General features: G+C 45.9%; 2 protein-coding genes across 2 annotated transcripts in view; one reads left to right on the top strand and one right to left on the bottom strand.

Annotated features, from left to right (window-relative positions):
• Positions 1 to 20,479, top strand: part of LOC144178698 (sulfotransferase 1E1-like) — a 326,559-nt gene that overhangs the window by 254,579 nt on the left and 51,501 nt on the right. The gene's annotated exons all lie outside the window — the stretch shown is intronic.
• On the bottom strand, positions 6,754 to 9,257 carry LOC144180355 (sulfotransferase ssu-1-like). Its single transcript, XM_077708720.1, has 2 exons — positions 9,132 to 9,257; positions 6,754 to 7,949 (listed from the first exon to the last, which is right to left on the bottom strand). Exons 1-2 carry the CDS (start codon positions 9,137 to 9,139, stop codon positions 6,980 to 6,982), a joined length of 978 nt encoding a protein of 325 aa, XP_077564846.1. The 5' UTR covers positions 9,140 to 9,257; the 3' UTR covers positions 6,754 to 6,979.

Genomic DNA, 20,479 nt, shown 5'->3' with positions numbered 1-20,479 from the left:
ACCAGTGGCACTCGGTAGTGTACGGAGCATGGCTCGTGTTGGCGGCAGCCGTCAGCTTTAGTGTTCGCGCTTACTTTAGGCAAGGCCACTGATGAAAAGGTGGTGTTTCGGGGGCCCTTTGTTCCCCTAGTTATTCAATTTTTGATCCCACCTGCACGTGATGAGGAAGAAGGGAGACTAATAGCCATCACGGAAGTTTATGGGAGGGCGCTGGCAACAAGCATAACGAGGGCAATCTTAAGAAACGGTGTAAATATGAACGAAAACTTCACTTTTTGAAAAGCAAAGCTTTATATGCCTAGGCGAAAGCGGTCTTGCGTACGCAGGAAACTTCCTTCACAACCTGATAAGCCTGCGTAAATATGAAGGAAGCTCATACTCACGCGTAAGGCATGAAGGTAGCGAAGCTGTACGCAACCTTCACGACCATCACGATAGTTTAGAGGTACACTGAAGTGATTTGTAAACATTGAGGGGTTACTAGCGCAAACTGTAATCTGGGGTTTTGAGGCCATGTTACTATTACTCTCGCTGCGTTTATGCAAATTTATTCAGTATAAAAATCAATTCGAAATTGCTATCCTCCTCTGTGCATCCTCCTTGGCAATTTCCTATGACGTTTCTTATGACGTCAAAACAAGATGGCTTGGCTTGAGTGCGCTACTGCATGGTTCGCCAACCCTCCGAAAGAATCAGTCGGTCCAACGTTTAGTCGGCCGGCGGCGTACGGGTGGTCGCACTTCATTCGGTCAGTTAAAACTCAGCCCCGGCACATTTGTGCCAGGAAGAATGTGCCTTTAGTTTGTCAGTTTTTAGACTGTATCGAGCTCTAAGTGCAAGTCGCTCCACACAAGCGCACAAGCGACGCTTCGTTAACTGGTACGCTGATAGAAAAATCTAAGACCGATTGAAGGCTGGAGAAGAGTCAGCAAAGTTAATATAGGTACTAATTAAGGGATTAAAATCAACGGAAACTTTTATCGTACAGCGTAAAACCAGGTTCGGGAAACACTGTTTGCGCTGGGTAAACCAGCACACCGGTCAGCCCCACGACCACACATCTGCGAACGCTTTTCCCCCTAAGGAATGCAGTCGCTAGACATCCGATATTGTGGGAATTTGGGCACGCTTACTGCACGAGCGCTATAAAAGAAATAGCCATCTGAGCTGCTTGAAATACTAAAACTAAATAAAAACGTAAAGAAGCTATACATTATACAGGGTGATCAAAGTTAAGTCGACAGGTTTTTTAAAAATTAGGCGCTTATATGTACATGAAGACCACCTTTACAGTGATGTTATGCACCAAAGGGGACACAGAATGAGGTGGTAATTATTGAGGTCGGTGGCCTCATTAAAATTTACTAATTAACTTTCTACTGGCTGCGGTAAGCGGACATGTTTGTATTGAGAAGTTAGACGGAATCGTGTTTCTACACTGTTAATTCGGCAGAATTCGTCTAGCCCATCCGTACTCCGAGCTATTGAGCTGCAAAGCCTAATTGCCGTGCGCAAGATTACGCATGCAAGGCCGCGAGAGCCGACGTAAAGCTCCTCCCTTTTTGTGACGTGCGATCTTTAGTTTGGCAACGGGCGGATGCGTCGGCGAAAGTGATAACTAGCACCCTTTCAGTCTAGGCTTGCCTAGTCGCAAACTGCAGTGCTCGGAACCGCTGTTGTTCCTTGATTCCACGAGCCGAGAGTGAGAGAGGCGCGGTTATTACATTTGCCTAACCATCCGCCCCGTTGTCAAACTAAACACCGCATGTCAGAAAAGGCAGCAGCCGGATCTATCCCGTGTCTTTGCGCTCGGCAGTATGGTGCTTAAGTTACTGAACCACAGGGAGGTGTGCTTGGGAACTCTCGAGGTTCTCTACACAGGCTGGATGGAGTATATGTATACAGCGAACAGCGTAGTGCGGGGGTTCTTTCGTTAATGCAGCGCACTAGGGCACATGAGCAGGTCCCTACATCGGACAACATCATCAGCAAGCGACTCATCTTTGTTTTCTCCCTTTAAAGAATAATTGGAAAACTATAGAAAAATAAGCCAATAACGCATTTCCTGGACAAGACGCAGTTCGGAATTTCAGCGTGGATAAACTCACAGTTCTCTTCAGCGATTTCTTACACCAAAACACTTGATCCCACTGCAAAATGACCCGTATGGGTTGAGCTGAAAGATAAAATAGTACCACGACCAAAAATAGCCCTTATGCACTGGTCCCTCGAGGTTTCTGGAATCTGATACTTCTGACATCACTTTTCAGTGGAAATACATTTCCAAGCTTTCACACGCTGTCATCGCAAACTGGAAATGGCGGCGTGTAAGTGCGGGTATTATATTACGCTCAAGTTTCGTGCATAACTTGAATAGCTCACCTACGGATACAACAGTACGACATCAAACTGTCGGGGCTGACTGAAGTGTAGAGGGTGATTCTGGGTTCCCCACACTACTCATTCCTGGTATTGTCAGCTGCGTTGCTTTAAAGCACTGGACACGGGAAGAGAAATATAGGAAAAGAATAAAGGTAATAAAACATTCTAAGAAAGAAAAATTTGTAATCGAAAGGCTCCAATTATCTTTAAAGAAACTCCAGCCCAATCGTTTATAATAAATGGGATTTCTCTGCTGACGATATCTGGCCACTTCAAAATGCGAACGAAGCCTCGGTACTTTACCCCCATTGCAGGGGTTCCCGCAATTACTTACATAATTATTTAAATCTTTTTTGATCTCTGTTTATGTTTTTTCGTCTTATTAACTCCTCTCAGCGCTCGAGGCTCAATTAAAGAGTTCAGCGGAGGAGAATTTTTTTTTTCTGAAAATAGCGCACTGTAGACGTCCGCTTGGTGCCATTGCTAATTAGAGAATTAATCATAAAAGTTTCCGCCCAGGCCAGTTCTTTTTCGAGCTTCACTTATATAGCCTAAATTGGCTTGCCAATGAACAGAGCTTACTGTTTCGCTGGCGCTCCCATCTATTTTATATAACCATTCATTTAGACACTTGAGATTGTGAGCGGCCGTTTTCTTATCTTGCAGGCTATTTGTATGTCATTTTGACTTTGGCTCAAAACATTTTACGTGAATAACGTCTTTACTAATTCGATTTCAAAGGCCTGAGTTTTCTGTCCTCATATCTTCTCAGTAGTGCTTTCGTATACATGTAAGAGCTATTATTATATTTTCCTCTGCAATGTTTAACAATTTCCCAAGTAATTCTAATACGTAATTCTAAGATTTAAAGTAATTGAGCAAAGGATTCTTGCAAGCCAAATCACGCTTAGGATTTGAAGTCACACATCCAGAGTAAATATCGCATGTAATTCTGTTGCACTGACAGGCTAGGCTTAACGTGTTTTTGCCAGCACATCTCTGATGTTCATCGAGGATCAAAAGTGCAAAAGGTTGCTTGTCGAACGTTTTGTGTTACTGGTATAGTATAAAGCATGGTATTAGACAAGTTCGTGGTACTTTCGCGTGTTACGGTATGCGGTGTGCGAGAGTCAACAGTGAGGAAAGTGTAAACATTTTTTTTTCTGCATAGCATTCTTTGCCGAGTACCCCCGGAGGCAGGACAGGGTAACGCCGCACATTTTCACAATAATGCAGATGTCACAAAAAATTCACCTTTAATCGTTATAATAGCGCCAATAAAGATACATACGGGCCGAACAAAATTTTGGAAAATCAAAAAATAAGAAAAATAGAAAAAAATGCTGAAAAGGGCGAACCGTGTAGCGCCCTGCATTTGCACAACAATGTAGATTTTACAAAAGTTTCACCATTAATCGTTATAATGGCGCAAATGTAGATAATTGGTCGAACACAATTATATAAAACCAAGAAATAAGAAGATCAGAAAAAAGTGCTGCAAATGGTGAGCCGTGTAACGCCCTGCATTTACACAGAAATGCAGATTTCGAACACGCTCGGTCTTTAATCGCTATAATAGCGTAAATGGAGATAATTGGTCGAACAGAATTTTCAAACAACAAAGAAATAAGAAAAATACAAAAGGTAGTGAAAAATGGCGAACCGCCTAACTGCCTAACATTTCCACAGAAATGCAGATTTCGCGGAAGTTCCACCTTTATCGCTATAATAGCGTAGGTGGAGAGGTTTGGTGTAACAGAATTTTCAGAAACCAAACAATTAAAAAATATGAACAAAATACTGAAAATGGCGAACTGTGTAACGCCCTGCATTTCCACAAAAATGCGAATTCCGCGGAAGCTCCACCTTTAAGGGTCATAATAGCGTAAACGAAGGTAAGTGTTCTAAAAGAAATTTGAAAACCAAGAAATAAGAAAAATGCTAAAAGATAGCGAACATGGCGAACCGTGTCACGTCCTTCATTTACACAAAAAAGCAGATTTGGCGCACGTAAAACAAGTAATCGTTATAATAGCGTAAATGGAGATGATAAATCGTACAGAATTTAGAAAAACCAAAATATTTGGCTGTAAAAAACTCCCACTCCAGACAAGCGGCATAAGCGTGACCCAATGATAGACAATTCTCTGAATTTCGGAAAAATGTTTTGCTCGGTACTTGCGAAAGGCAGCGGAAAGGTCGCTTGGCTAACTACTGGTTATTCTGCGCCCTTGCGATTCCTCGTAGTGATTCCAACATCATCGTCATCGCCTCCATCGTCATCATTATATTCATAATTATCACCGTCGTTAGCAGGCTATTCATTATCATCCCCGTCGGCAGCTTCCGTAAAATATGACGTGCTTGTAAATTTGCAACCAGTGTCGTGGTAATTTTCCCGGTCGCGCAATAACACAGGAACAACAACAATTACAGCAGCACTGTACTACAATGAGCATTTTAATGAAAGCTGTCTATAAACTATAACTCAGCAAAATCTGCAACTTCTGAGACCTATGACGTTAGGCATGTATGTCCTCACTACTCATTTCTGCCCTCCTGTTTATATGGCAGACAACCGCCTTCGGAAAACCTGCGCTTTACCATCGCGAGGAGCATCGCATGGCTGCGCGGAATTGTGCTAGGCACCTAAGCTGCAGAGGCTCCTGCGGCGGTACTTGAGAGAGGTCAAACCACTCCGTCCTTCTCAACTGTCCTGAGCTACCCAGAAACTATTACCGCTCATGTCATGTCTTGCGTAATCGTGCCGTGCGCCAAAGGGGCACATTTAATATTCTTCTCTGGCCAGCGCTCACTTGGTTCTCGCGTGACATTTACGCGAATGCTCCAAAAGAAGAGCTAGTATTTCCGACTTTCGTAGCTAAAAATTCCTTATGACTCACTCGGCAGTGCCTGTAGCTATCACTCTCAAAAGTACTCGCTGCAGTGGCTCACTGGCTGAGGGGTCGTACTGCTGAGCCGACGGACGCTGGGTCGATCCCGGCCGTGGCGGTCGTTTTTAAGATGATGGTCTTTCTTGGGCAACTTGAACGTGAAAATGTCGGTCTGGCTTTCTGTGTATCTGTCTGTCACGATCCGAGTGCCCCACCAAAAGTTAAAAGGAGCACTTGAACGAGGCATTTATATGGGCGAAACATTTCCAAACTACGAAATCTCCTAACACACGTAATACTTGCCAACGTTGTTCAGCACAAATAAAACATTAGGCATATTTGAAGCAAACGGTAAACACACAACGGATACTGCCACTGTCCTTTTACTTAAAATAGACCTGGGACTAATTCTGGCAATGGCGAATACAGAGAAACGCGTTATAGCAATATTTTAACCGCAAAATACAAAAAGGGCTCCCGGTGAAGCGTGGGGCTAGTGGCTCGAACGTGAAGCAAAACAGTAGCAAAAGGTCCTACCAGATGGTGCACCAGCAGTGCGAAAGCGACAAAATTGAACTGAATTAAGCAAACCTTGAATGAGTTTATTATAGCAGAACCGAGACTGGGGCGGAAGAGCGTGATAGGTGGGCGTGGTAGAGCGGAGAGGCATTTACAAGGCAGGTGGGGGCAGAAGACTTTCGACGACTTTTTCAACAAAGCGAGCAGATACCCGGCCAATTCTTTGTGATGCGGGAGGAAAACGGCCAGAGATGGCAAAATGACTCCTAAAAAGTAAATAAATTACATTACTTCGTTGAATTACTTTCCTGGAATTTCCTAAAATGTAATTAAATTACATTACAAATTGCAGGTGGCCGAAAGTAATGACATTACATTACTATTACTTTTCAAAAGTAATGAAATTACTTTGAAATTACTTTGCAACGCATGAAAAGGGAACGAATAGGTACGAGAAAGCAGGCAGTATAGCTCTCGTCGAAGCGTTGTTTACTTCGCGTTCGTAGAGTTCCAATGACCAGAGACTCTGTGGGCGTTGGAACTCTACTTTGTCAACTTTTCTTTGTCAACTTTTTATGCCGTAAGAGAAGCAGACAGCCTGTATCGTAGTCAAAAGTAATTGGGAAAGTAATGAGTAATTTTTATTAACTTAGAGACTTGAAGTAATTTATTACGTTACTAAATTACCAACACTCAAAAGTGATTCATCACATCGCTCATTACTGCAGCAAGTCATTTCATTACTGTAATTTAATTGCTGTAATTTTATTACTGCCAAATCTGAAAACCACAACACTGTGTGCCGAGATTTCGGTGCAGGCTAAAGATACCTAGGTGGTCTACATTAACCCTTAGCCATCCCAAATACGGCGCATCTAATAGCTTGAATGCTGCATCGGCGTGCAAAACACCTCAAATATTGATTTTCTTTATTCTTCTCTGAAATGCACTGCCACAGAATGGGAGATAAAATTTTATTGCTGCTATACTTCCAACTTCAGTGCTTCATGAGCACGCCCATACATACACTGAATCGGCCGAACTCATAAACGTGCAACATAGGAAAAAATAGTTGCTCCTAGATAAAGGATTTTACGCGTGACACTGGTTCTTCACATGCGCTGTCCCCTTGCTCCTTTCTTTATCTTTCTGTACTGAAGCACGAAGGTATCATGGATGACGCTTTATAAAATGCCATGTTTTGTCCAGAGCGCAACAAGGTCAGTGTGAGCCATTTCTTTCCGTATCTTTTTCTCCATTCTGTCGTTCATTTCCGGCGTAAAATGTTCTTTCCATCCACCGCTACGCGCAGTCCGCACGACACCTTTCAGGGAGCGTATTGACCCAGGCGTGTTGAAAACGGCTCGCATGATCTCAGGAACGTCGGGCGAGGATAAAGGAGCTGCACATGCGGCGCCGGCGCCATTCGAAGGCTGCAACTTCATGTACTCCGGACTGCTGTACTTGAGAACGGCTGCCAAGATGGCTTCGTTTTCAAGAAGGGCTTCGTAACGATCTCTGTCGAGAAATTTCGCTATCTCGAGCACGCACTTTTTCGGATCCGCCTTCATCTCCTCGTAGTTTAGGAATAGCACGTTGCTGTCCCCTCTACGGGCGTACCACGGCAGCACATGTTGGAAGTAGTCGCCGAAGTCCGTTTCTCCTGCGAGGAAGACCTCGAAGAAGTCTTCGAACTTGCCGTCCGCGAAGTCGTAACCATCCAAGCCTTTCGTGTGGTAGAAAAACGAGACACAAACGTCCTTGGGATTTCGACACACGTAGAGGTATTTGGCCTCCGGGTGTTTGGGCACGAGGTCATAGGGAAGGTGCGTTCGAATGAGCCCCCTGTTGGACAGGCTGGTGACAGTCTTGGCTCCAAACTTTTCCAGTGATGGTGAATGCATGTGTAACTGGAGAACGTCTGCTGGAGGGGCGCCGTTGTGAGCAATCAGGTACGCGATCTGCTGCGTCCAGTGGGTCCCGCACTTCGGGTACGAAAGCAAAAACGTGTCGTCTGGTCTTGCCGCGTACTCGATGGCGGATCTCACCAGCTCTGGAGAAAAGCGCTTGTTCATCCTCAAGCCGTCGATGTCGACGTAGAGTGGACCGTTAGGCTGCGTTCTGATTTCCACCGCCATCGGTTGAGCAGATTGGCTGCAAAGGAATGAAAGGCCTTAGATATAATTCTGCAGTTGTGGGAAAATAAGGAGCTACGATGAGGTAGACGAGTAGCAATCGGCACCGTCACGGTGAAGAGAGCAATCTATGGTAGCCGCATCGCGAACGCAAAAGCAACGAAGAATCAGTCCACATCAAGCGCAGCCTCCTTCCAATATAACTGTATACACAAATGCACATAGGCCGCGGATGGTCAGGGAATAAAAACGGAGGCCGCGTGAATGTTCTTTTGTAGTGTTGGTTTGACACCGTTACAGTTGTGTTAGAAACCTTTTGGAGCCCCTCTGGTTTGCCGTACTGGGTCTGTCGCGAATTCTTTGGAGCCACCATAACATTTCCAAGGCGTGAAGTACTAAATTAAGTGGCTGCACGCCTGCTGGAACGCTGACAGCATGCCTGCATGATTAGTCTGATTAGTCTATTACCCTATTGGTCGATAAGCCTGAGCAGTCTATTGCCGTCGGCAGTAGACTAATCAGCGAGGCACGTTTGTTGCACGTCGAAGAGGGCCCCTTGCAGCAGCATTCCCAAATTTTTGGGCCCGCTTCCTAAATCAGGGGCTGTAACGAGCTCTGAAGGGTGGTAACTATACTCGGTTACAACTCAAGAACGGCACCACCTCATGTAGTGTATCACTCCGCCAAAGCGTCGGACCCGTGACGTCAGTTCGCGCGCGTTTTGAAAGGGGTTTGCTATGAATGCGTGATATCGTCTGCCTTGTCTCACGCAGTTTGTTTGTCGTCACTGGAGTCGTATATAAGCATATAAAGTAAAAAAAATCGCGGGAATGGCCCACACCATGTTCAAAATATTCCCAGTAACGCCCTACTTGCGCCGTGCGGAGAAACATCCGGCTACGGTGATAAGGCACAGCGGCAACTTCTGGTGCCGTTCTTAAGTTGTCACCGAGTATAGCGGTATAAATTGGTCCAGCGTGATGCTTTCTGCGAAATCTCTAGAAAATGTTTTTGCGTTCCCAGCGTAACGACTCGTATGCTCCCGCGAGAAAGCCTGCGAAATCTGAGCTTTTTGGGTACACCCGTATCCGCAATATTCTTAACAGCGGGAGACGTCTGGCGTCTTCCAGATTTGTTCGGAAAAGCAGGAATTCCTTTTTTGGTACACCCGCCAAGATCGAGAAAGAAAGCGACGTCTCACCGTGACATAACGCAGTCGGCGAGTCTCCCAGTGTAGCAGTTGTTCCCAGGAAAATGTTCGACTCTAGCGTGAACTTTTCCCCTCTTGGACTGCCTAAGCACTAAACTTCCCTGACTGACATGCTATTCAGAGGGTGCAACTGCCCGCCACCTGTCACAACGCTGATGTCTCCCACAGGTTGCGAATGACACGATGGAGCCCGCTTACCTCACAGCACCGAACAGCTTTCTCGGCATCTGATTTTGAAGTTACTTTTTTGAAATCGTTATCATCTCTCGGGAGACCGCACAACGCTGTAGAAAGACTCCTGCCATAACGGTGTGTATGAAGACGAAGTTCATTATATGGCTATACTTCCCCAGCCACTAACGCTGTTTTTATGGATGTCAAAATTGTTGACAGTAGAGGAAACCTTGATTACATTTCAGGCAAAGCACGAAAACATAATTGAGGATAGCTGTATTCATGTAAACAAAAACACTAATTGAATTGATTGTTACAAATCCAAAAAAGGACGACGACGATGGCGCTTGTGTTCAAAAAGTCAGTGCCAATATCAACCTTGCTTCCCCTTTAGCTTGGCGGTTGGCTGGGATACCATGCGCGTATTACGTTATGTGTGCTCACAACATTACTGTGTGTTTCCTGCACCCTGACATCTCTATCCAAGAAGACGCGCTACAAACGTCGTTATAAACAGGGCCGATTACTGATGCGCCCAAGTAGGGCTTGAACTTTCGAACGAAAATTCGTGGGCGACACTGACTGAGAACCTGCTTGTACGGTAGTTTATTCATCAGCAACCTCTACAAGATTTCCCAATTATTCGTGTGCTGGGCCTCAATGTTGCCTCGTCTGGGTCCGGGGCTCCACGGGTAGAGTGCGAAGAAGCGTGCTGCACAGGTATTGATTGATGATTGATTGATTGTAGGGTTTAACGCGCCGACGCAACGCAGGCGATGAGGCGCGCCGTAGTGGAGGGCTCCGGATTAATTTTGACCACCTGGGGATCTTTATCGTGCGCCGAAATCTCGTACACACGGGCGTTTTTGCTTTTCGCCTCCATCAGAAAAGCGGCCGCCGCGGCCGGGAATCGAACCCGCGACCTCGTGCTCAGCAGCGCAACGCCTTAGCCACTGAGCCACCGCGGCGGGTGTGCTGCACAGGTAATACACCTGATACGTCGAATTGCGACGAAGGCTGGCGGGTCGCGCATCAGCATTGCTCGCCTCATTGTGCGGCCAGTGCTGCAGCCCCGACCCGTGTAACAAACTCAATTCCACCATCTCACGATGAGGTACTGGGGTAGTCTTGGAGTTGTCAATCGGGATGCCATGCGGGCTATTACTAGACTACCCCGAATGACCTCGAGATCAACTCTGCGGGCGGAAGCCCAACTCTATACGACTGATGAGCTGGCGGGCCAACACCACTCTGCCCGTGCATGTAAAGTCTCGATGATCGGTGCAGCCACTGCGCTAGCCGAGTACATGGGGTATGTTGTGCCCATTACAACCGTGAAAGGTTCAGACATTCCTTCGTGGCAGTGAGTATAACTAGTAGACAACAAGCCAATCGGCCGCCATGGCCAAGTCTCTCGCCAGCACGGCACAGACACAGCGCAATCGAATATGCAGATGCCAGCGTCAACAGTGACATGGCGCACACCGCATTCATCTGTACCCAGCTACCCGAGGTTGACCAAACTTGTTCATATGCGGCTAATCCGTTGCGTCAGCGTATCTCGTTGAACTAGCCGTAATTTGCGATGAGATGGCAACAATACTGCCTTTTGTCCAGGCAGGGCCATACGCTCGACTACACTTACGAACTGACTCTACGAAAGCCATCCACGATATCCGTCACATAGCACAAGCCACGTCGTTCGCAGATGCCATTCACCACTAAGCAAGAAGTGCTCTACCGCAGATCCGCATAGAATCGGTATCCCGTTCAGCTGTACGTGGTGGATGGGAGGCAGAGATGGCCAGTCGCCGGTGTACCGTGATTCCACCACTACCACCTCTCCCCGGAGATCATAGTGGGAACCTGTCACCACAGAAGGAAAAACTCCGGCGAACCCCACAAGATCTCATACTCCCATGTGGTTACAAACCACCGTACTGACCTAACTCACAAAGTGGACGTTTCGCTGCGGAGGCTACGCGTAGCAATGGCCATTACGCAGTCTGTGACTGAACCAGTCTTTGATATAACAACAGTAAACACTGCAGCCTATGCGGTTCCGCCGGTTAATTCTGGGACTCCGCCATTCGCAAAGTGAATGCCCAGCATTTGGTGCGGACCTGTTCAGGACTGCATCTAATCCGATTACGGCGCCTTGATGCAACCAGCCTCCAACCCTGGCCGCCCTCCAGAACTGCAGCGCTGGGTTCATGGACCATTTCAACGACAACTCTTGGACTTTATTCATGAAGACAACTTCATGAATAAAGTTTATGTTCGTGTACCTGAGTACTCGTGTATGTTTATGCTACAGGGCAAACTTTAAAATAAAAAAGAGACGAGGTAAATGAAAGAAGACAAAATGAAAAACCGCTTCAATTCGATGTGTGACACTGCAGTTCGGCAAGCTTTGTAAGATTAACATGTTTGACTAAACAATATGAACCTAAACGAGCCTCAACAAAACACACTTTTGTGACGCGGGGGCTGTTCATTTTTGAAGGCTTTATGTTTTAACTCCGATTTAAAACGGTCTGTAAACAATAAAAATGCTGAAGGACTACAAATTGATTCCTGGGTATTGTGAGAAACTATGATGATAGGTAGATAACTGCCGGTTATGATTGAATTACCACTATTACACAGAGTGAAACACACAATATCGACGCGTTATGACAGGCATTGAGTAATACGTATTCATTAAAAAGCAGCCGCTCTCTGATGATAACTGCATCTACATGACCTCACGGAGGATCAGCCTATTGTATTAACAATACCAAGAAAACGAACAGTGCAGATAATTTTGGTATATCCAGCTGTCGTGAGCAAACTCTTGGGTGATGGGATGACATGTTATTAACTTGTCAAATGATCCGTTTTTTGATCTCTCAGCAGGCAACAATGAAGAAAATGAAAACATAGCAAGAACAATGCCTAAAAACTATAGCACCATCTGCGCCGCAATTGCCTCCACCGAGTGCTAGTGTTTATGCTGAAAAAAAAATTGAATTTCAGTTTCCTGCAGCGACATGAAATTGCTGCGTTCGTCATATGTGTTTAGCCAACAGTAAATAGACCGTGACTTAAGTAAGCTTAAATTTTTTAAGGGAGAAATATCAAAACTTCCCTGCGGAACCTATGGTTCCTTAGTGCTTTGAAGCCGAAAGCCTTGCGGCATCAAAGGGTTTACTGCAACATTATGTTTGCATCTCTTTCTTCGCTTTCGTTCATTAGTTTATGGTGGACCATAGCAGGAGTGTACTTGTTCTACTCACGTGCCGGCAAGTTCACCTGTCACGAAATGTGACGTTAGTGCCGCACGCAATATCTATTGTTCGCTGCTAGCGACGTGCTGATGCAGCGCCGTGCAGTAAACAAAAAAAGCTGGTGTTGCGTGGTGATAACGCCCTTGGCTCATACTTTACAGACAATGGTTCAATTCCTATGAGAACTCCCAATTTCCCTGAGTGTGGAACACGCTCCACTCTACCCCACTTAATTTGGGGCTGCCATGATAAACCCCTTTCCCTTTAGTTTTCTCCGATGAGCAGTGGGAGGGAGCGCTGGGTAACTCTGACATGGAAACACAAGTCTCCCTCGTCGACAAGGCTTCGCTGGTTACCGCCAGGCTGGGGTCTGCGGCCACCCCGTCCTCCTAAACTTCCTGCGATCAATAAAGTAGTCCCTACTCTCTCTCGCTCTCTCTTTCTCTCCCCCTCTCTTCACTAATTGAGTGACTTTTTCGAAATGATTCGACATGCGCACTTCGCCCAAAATTGTGATATTTCTGTAAATTCTAGCCGCGGCCATTTGCCGTACCGGCCAACAACGACGCTTTTTTGTGTTGTTGATGTCGTAGTTGTTGTTATTATTGTCGTTGTCCTTTATTAATCAAGGGAAGGCTTGGGAACTCATCACTTTCGTCTTAACATTGGTGTCCCGAAAGCGACAAGAAAAATATCAATACCGATAGCAAGAAAAAATGCTGGGGTCCGCTAACTTACTACACGCATCAGTGACGTACGCAGGATTTAATTTGTAGGGTGCGGGAGGGGAGGGGAGGATAAAGGACCATAAAAGGGGCAAAAAAGTAGAGAAGGAACAGAAGTAATGAATTCATTCAAGATTAAAAATAAACACCGGGGCGCCATGGGCGTACTCTACCTGGCGTTACGATTGCTTTTTATTTGATTTTTTTCGGGGCATCGCGAAATGGCTCGTCGTTGTAGTGAGAGCAGACATCGAAGCCGTGCAAGGTTGATGCAGAGCTTCCACCCCTCGGCTGTATAATTTTGGGGGAGGAATGAATGGCATGGTTTTCCCCTACCCCGTCGTGCCTACGCCATTGTTAGAACGGGCGCTATCTAAACGTTGTTGCAAAGGGTGTCCGACTTTCAAGTGAAGTTAGTTGTACACTGTCGAAGCAGAAATTCAAAAGAATAGCAAATAGTAAAGGAAATATAAAAACCCGCTTATTTATCCCGAGACAAAAGAGCACGCCAGCTGGCGTTTCCCTGCCGTACCTGTTTTAACCCCGCCCCTACGACCAAACCCCGTACTGCAGGTGAAGTACTCTGAATGTATTTTTAACGCATATTCGGCGCTCGTTTGCTTTATTCGGGATCGAAAGCTTCCTTCCTTGAGTCGGTAAGAAATCCGCTTTTCGCTGAGCTTGTTCCCAGCACACCGATATCGCTCTTGCATGCAGATGTTCTTTTTTTTTTTTTTTCGTTTTGGGCTGCCAACGGCGTTTCCCTGGTAAGCGCCCTTACACGGGGGAAAATTGAAGGTATTAAAGAGGGCTCTGTAGCTTTCCTTGATGTCGGCGGCTAGCGCGCGTTCGACCTCTTTTTTCGAATTGCCCGCAGACTCCTTGGTCTCCTCCTTACCGCCTCCCTCCTAAGAACCCCTCAATTTTACGTGCGTGCTAAGCCTCCGATGTACGGCGCTAGAAATACGCTGACTGCAAATTCGTTCTGCGGAACGCATGCTATGCAGAACCTGTGTGAATTCATTGCCTGTGGGAGCACATTTTTATCGTGCGCTTTAAAACGTGCTGCTGCTACGAGCTGGCTGTTCCTTGCGGTGTTGGAAAAAGTGTAAGGATGGTGAACCAATACACTAATGTGCGATACGTGTTTGTTTGCTTGTAAATGTGTTGAGGCTGTTGCGTTTGGCAGAAATCCGAAACAGCCAGAAGGGACCAGGGCATCACTGGACAGGAGCGGCTGAAGGAGCATAGGAGAAGCCTTCTTTATCCTGCAGTGGAATCAGACATGGCGATGACGATGATGATGATATTGATTGTGATGATGGTGATAATGAAGATGCAAATGAAAATGATTATGCATGTCTGGTATTCATCTTGAAGCTTCTATCATCTGTTGTGAGCGCCCGGTATACAAGATGTTTCAGGGAAAACGTTAAGTAATTTAAAAACCTAGGCTTTCGGAGGTAAGATATTTTTTTCTTGCGCGAAAGATTAATGGGCACGGCGGATGCAATAAAACGAGTTGCAATTGCTATTTAGGGCAACATTTACAAGCAATTATTAATTAACTTTTTTAATTATGGCAGTTAGGCAGTTGGGAGTGTGATTGTAACGTGGAAATTGTAGACGATCGTCAGTCAACCCGATATCCAGCGTTACATTTGCGAAAATGCAATTGCCCGCAAAACTATGCGCTGAGTACTTCAGCCCTCCGTAAGCGCGCATCTGTAGCTGGGCGGCTGCAAAGCTCCGCAAAGCCATGCCCGCGTGTTGACCCCACTCAAAGCCCGCAATATGAAGGCATTGTGAAGGCATTGAAGGCAATATGAAGGCATTGATGGGCTAGAGAGGAGGTGCTCGCCCGCTCTAGCCCAGCCGTGCGTGTGACGTGTGCAACTCTGGGTGACGTCAACACGCGGGCACGGCCTTGCGGAGCTTTGTAGCCGCACAGATTCAGATGTGTGCGTCCGGAGGCCGGAAGTACTCAGCCCATAGGTCTGCCGGCAATTTCATTTTCGCAAATCCAGCGCTGGATATCGGGGGGACTGATGAACCTCTCCAATTTCCACATTGAAATGACACGACAAACAGCAATAATTAAAAAGTTAATTAACAAGTACTAGTTTAATGGTGCCCTAAATGGCAATCAGAACTCGTTTTATTGCGTTCGCCACGGTCCCTGAGCGTTAGATAAATCTAATTTATAACTAAATATTGGCATGTTAAGAAAACAGTTGCCTATAAGAAAACTTGGGATAACGATTGAGTGTTTAGTAAGGCGGGCTCGTAATGGCGCACAAGCGTCGACGAGAAATAGACGAATTACTTAAGCAATAATAAATTCATTTCATCAGCATGTGCACGAACTTCAACTCGAACAGGATTAAAGTTCACAAAGCTTCACGTTCCACGTATTCCAACGTGAGTATTGTTTATTACTGAACACTGGCAAGTCAACACAAGAATTTCCTATAAAAAATTTAAAGTATCGAATTAATATTTAATGGCGTAGGCACGTCATGGGAAAGAAGCGCGGACGAGAAATGGAAGAAGTACTTAAGCAACAATAAACTCATTTCATTATCATGAGCATGAACATCAATGCAAACATGCTTAAACCTAAGCATGAATTCCATAAAAGGCCTCGCTTCACACATATTCCAACATCAGTATTGTTTATTACGAAATGCTGGCAAGTTAACACAACAATTTTCTATCAATAAATTTCAAGTATCGAATTATTATTTAATGGTGCGGGCACCTAATGGACCAGAAGCGTCGACAATAAATGAGCGAATTACTTAAGCAATATTGAAGTCATTTTATCAGCATGTGCGCAAAAGTAACTCAAACATAATTAAACTTAAACACAGGTACTACAAAGATTCGCTTCGCACATATTCCAACACGAGTATTGTATTTGCGAATCTTCTATGTCGCTTTCGTGGCATGCAAGACACACGTACACTGGACCGATATGCTTAAATGCGTGCCCTCAACTCACCCGCTACCGCCAGAGACCACGAAAACCAGCTCTTTTCTTTTGTTTTCATGTATGCAGCGCACGCCTAAGCGTGGCCAAACCAAAGCTCGTGTGCTTCCTGGATCCCTTGATGTCATTAAGCTGAGTGCTCGCACCTTCGTTCACGTTATCCTCCCTGCGTAGCAAGCGCTCAAACGCGTACGGGCGGATAGCTTTGCATGCGACCTCCTATACGCAGACCCTCGTTTTTTTTTTTTTTTCATCAACTGGTGAACTATCTACGATTAGGAGACAAAAAGACCAAACTAGGCACGTCGGCCTGCTCGTTCACACTGAGTGCTACAGTTTTCATTTTATCGTCTAGCTCTTCAGATCGTTGCATCATGTGTTCTTTGCGCGCTAAGCCGCGGGAGCCTTATTACAGCAAATGACGGCCAGAGCGCCAGAGTCACTCTGATCAGTTCAACGAGTGTTCAAATCCGATTGTCACGAGGCTAAGGAGGTTGACCAGGCTGAAGATGTGGGAGCTTAGAATACGTCACGTTGGGTGCTCTGTCGCCGACGCTCTGCAAGTGTCTGCCACAGCAGCGTATTTTGGCGCCTTTCTTTTAAGTGCAGGGCACTTTAGGGGCTCGCCTTGTCGTCGTAGCTCGCTGTGACGCTCGATGTCAAGCGACTGCCGGAATCAGGCGGCGCAGCGAGAGAACGGATCCAAGTAGAGTCCGGCGTACATGTCGTAGGGCGTCCCGCGGAGGCTTCGAAAACGAAGCGGTTTAAATAGTCATAACCGTTCGAAACTCGTGAACCGCTGGCGCTTGTCATACATCTCCCCGTTGTTTAGCGCAAAGAAAACTGCAGGTACATTTGAGGCAAAATATACGTAACTAACCCGCAGCGCCCGAGTTCATTTAGTTAGAAACGCTAGTTGGTTTGGTTGTTACGATAGTAAGCGAAAAAAAAAAAAAAACGTGGCAGTGCAACGCCGGCATGTGCGAGAGGAAAAGCAAGCATAAAAAGACCAGAAGTCCCGCAGGCACTGTTTCAGGCAGGGGATGCGCGATCATTGCGGAGGCGGGAAATTTGAATTGCAATGGGTGGTAGCAGTGAGCGGATAACGGCGCCACAGCCCATTATGGCGAATCACTGCTCTGCACTTCCGACAGTTTTCCCGTTGAGTGGAACGGCTTTAATTTTTTTTTATATCTGAGGCACGCGCTATGGAACCTCGTGAGGTGCGATCCTTTTCTTTGTTTATTTTTCCGATTCGGGCGCTACGGAACGCGTCTCAACCAATGAGAATTTGCCTTTCGGGTTTCGGGGACCGCAGAGAAGTATTTCAGATGAGCCGGGTTTTTCTCTCAGTGAGTAACTTAATGTTTTCTCTTTTTAAAAAATAACGCTAAGAAGCATACGAGCGCAGCTACCGAATGGGAACAAGGCGCCACGTGAGTTAACGTTTATGCGCGTGTCGCAGGAAAAAGGAGGACTTCGAAAATATTTTAGAGAAAGCGCCGACCCGGGTATCCAGACCCGGCTCGTCCAGATGGCCACGACCGCCGCCAGGGACCAAGGGCTCGTGACCGTCGGTTAAGCGACAAATCTGGAGAAATAAAAGTTCTCCAATCAATCAATCAATCAATCAATCAATCAATCAATCAATCAATCAATCAATCAATCAATCAATCAATCAATGACCCATTTCACCCTGTGAAGGTGGATGACCAGCGAAACGTTTTAGAACACACCATATAGGTGACGCAGAATTTAGGCGAAATGGGCGAGCAAGTTTTATTTCTCCCGGGAGTTTACGTTGGTCGTATCTAAGGGGGTCTGGCTTTCGTCAAGCAACATGTAGAAAACGCAAAATGTGATCTTACAGGCTGAGGCATAGTGTAGGACATCGCTTTATTCATTATTCGCAGATACATATAGACCTCATCTACACCGAATCGCTCACCTTCTGCCAGAAATACGGCTGGCACGGTCAGCAATTGTCCTGTCAATCTTATATATGGCAGAAGGGGGCCTCAGCGACATTTCTATCGCGGCGAGGGCTAATGGGAAATGTCCTACCCGCATAAAAGGTTTGAGCTTTAGAATGAAGTTACTCTTTCGTACATATACAGTTTTTGCAGGCCATTGTTCACAGCGTGCCCCATCAGCCGTTTAACTCTGACGTCATGCGTTGCTACACTTTTCAAAGTGTGTGCCTCGCACAAATTAACTCCGGCGTAAATTGTTTTGCGTAAAGCCACGTACAACAAAAGCACGCGTGTGCGCGCCAAATACGCGCTTTTGCGGTTAGATCACGCTAAACTGCGAAATGTGAACTCAGCTTGAGGAAACCGTATAGATTGATAGACGCGCCTGTGCACTCACACTGTCGTCCCAAGCTTTGTTTTATGTAGATGGCAGGGGAAGACTTAAATGCACACAAAAGACTCACCGAAGTGACCTTAGAAAGCTTACGGATAGGCAACACACATGTAACACACTCCCACCTGCTCACTGGATCGCCAAGACCCATGTGCAGCGGGTGTGGAGAGGGCCTATCCATGATCCACATGTTCGTCCAACGCACTGCACTTGACACAACACGACGCAAAGACTTCCCACAACTATACAGACAACACATCCCCTCACACCCACCACACTTTTTAGGAGACGAGCCCATGTTTTCAATCAAGCGCGTCTCTGAGTTTCTCACTGAAGTCAAAATTTCACATCTCATTTCTTATCATGCTTTATGACAACCTGGCCCTTTACACCAGTTTTCTTCTCTGACTTTTGTTTGATTTTATGTTTACTTTTACTGGAATGTTTTTAGTAGTCATATCACTCAAATGAACAACTATCCTTTGTAGCTCTTTGCCCTCAGTCGTCCTTGCGCCATAAAAATCCAAACATCATCATCATCAATGCCGTTGAACCTTTTTTCTGCACTTTCCCGCTGAGGTTGGTGGTAGGTTAGAGAGAGATAGTGGAGAAGATTCACTCTCAACTAATTTTTGCAATGTCATGCCCTTCGCAGAAACATAACATTACCCGAACGATGCACTCACTGAGGTATCATAGCATCATCACCAGCTACCGCAAAAGCATTTGTACTTCTGAGCCCAAGGATGCGGGTTCGGCCCCGGTCACGGTAGCTGCTTTTTAGATGGAAGCGAAAGGCTAAAGCGCCCGTGTGTCGAGATTTCAACGCTCGTTAAAGATCGTCAGGTGGCCAAAATCAATCTGGAGCTCTCCAATACGGTGTGCGTCATAGCCCGTGGTTTGGCATGCTAATTCTTCTCCCCAACTCCCAAGAAAAACAATTATGAACCGGGACACAGTGCACCCTCACGTTTGAGTTGGGAAAACATCGATGTAGCGAAGATTGGGTGGACTGAACGGACTGGCAGGCAGCAAAAAAGGAAGTTCAACGCTTCCAAGACGCCTCAGGTGATAAGTTTCCAAATTTCATTGTTGAAGCTCTGTTAGAATTGAAGAGTAATTATTTATCATTGCTTTTTTGTGCGCTGTTTTGTGCTTAAATATTTTGTCATCAGTTAGTGGCTTGGAACAGCCACATTTCAGAGTTCTTCTTGTACTTTTTATTCGATTCAACTTTCGTTGTAAGAAATATCTAGTCTTGTAATTTAAGGGCCACGGCAATCGCATTCTTTAGGAATCTTTCAGACGGAACGTGTGAAATTTCAACAAGACACCTTTGAAATTAATCCAGGAACCATTTATGTCATGGCTACAACGCTGAAAATAATCGTATCAGAAATAGAGAATGTCTAGTATTGTCAGGTGAACATATGTTCGTGTAGCAAAATCCATTGCTGTGAGCCGGCCGACGTACCATGATCCCATTGCAAATTGTCGCTGTGGGCAACACTATACTTTCACGAAACGGACAGCTGGTAAAAGGAGCGCAACCGCTTCACAGGTGCGCTGCTCCTGGCGCCATCTGTGAGTGCTGCTTGAATGTCTCCTTGGGCCAGGGCGGGAATTTCGAGTGTTCGCAGGCCCAGAAAGGCAAGGGTTATCGGTTACCGAGCATGCAAGCCCTGTCTTGCGACCAGTGACGATATGGTGAAGAGAGAAAGCTTTGTTTGGGTGGAGTCGGGCACCACAGTGAGGCTGCGCTATCTACTCAAGGCACGCCTTGGCGTTCGGAGCTCTAGAACGAATACTTGC

Source organism: Haemaphysalis longicornis, unplaced genomic scaffold (assembly GCF_048455015.1).
Source record: "Haemaphysalis longicornis isolate Haplotype H1 unplaced genomic scaffold, Haemaphysalis longicornis Haplotype H1 scaffold_4, whole genome shotgun sequence".
In the NCBI taxonomy this organism is placed as follows: Eukaryota; Metazoa; Arthropoda; class Arachnida; order Ixodida; family Ixodidae; genus Haemaphysalis; species Haemaphysalis longicornis.
Note: the sequence above shows the minus strand (reverse complement) of the source record. Positions and strands in the feature narration are given on the sequence as shown.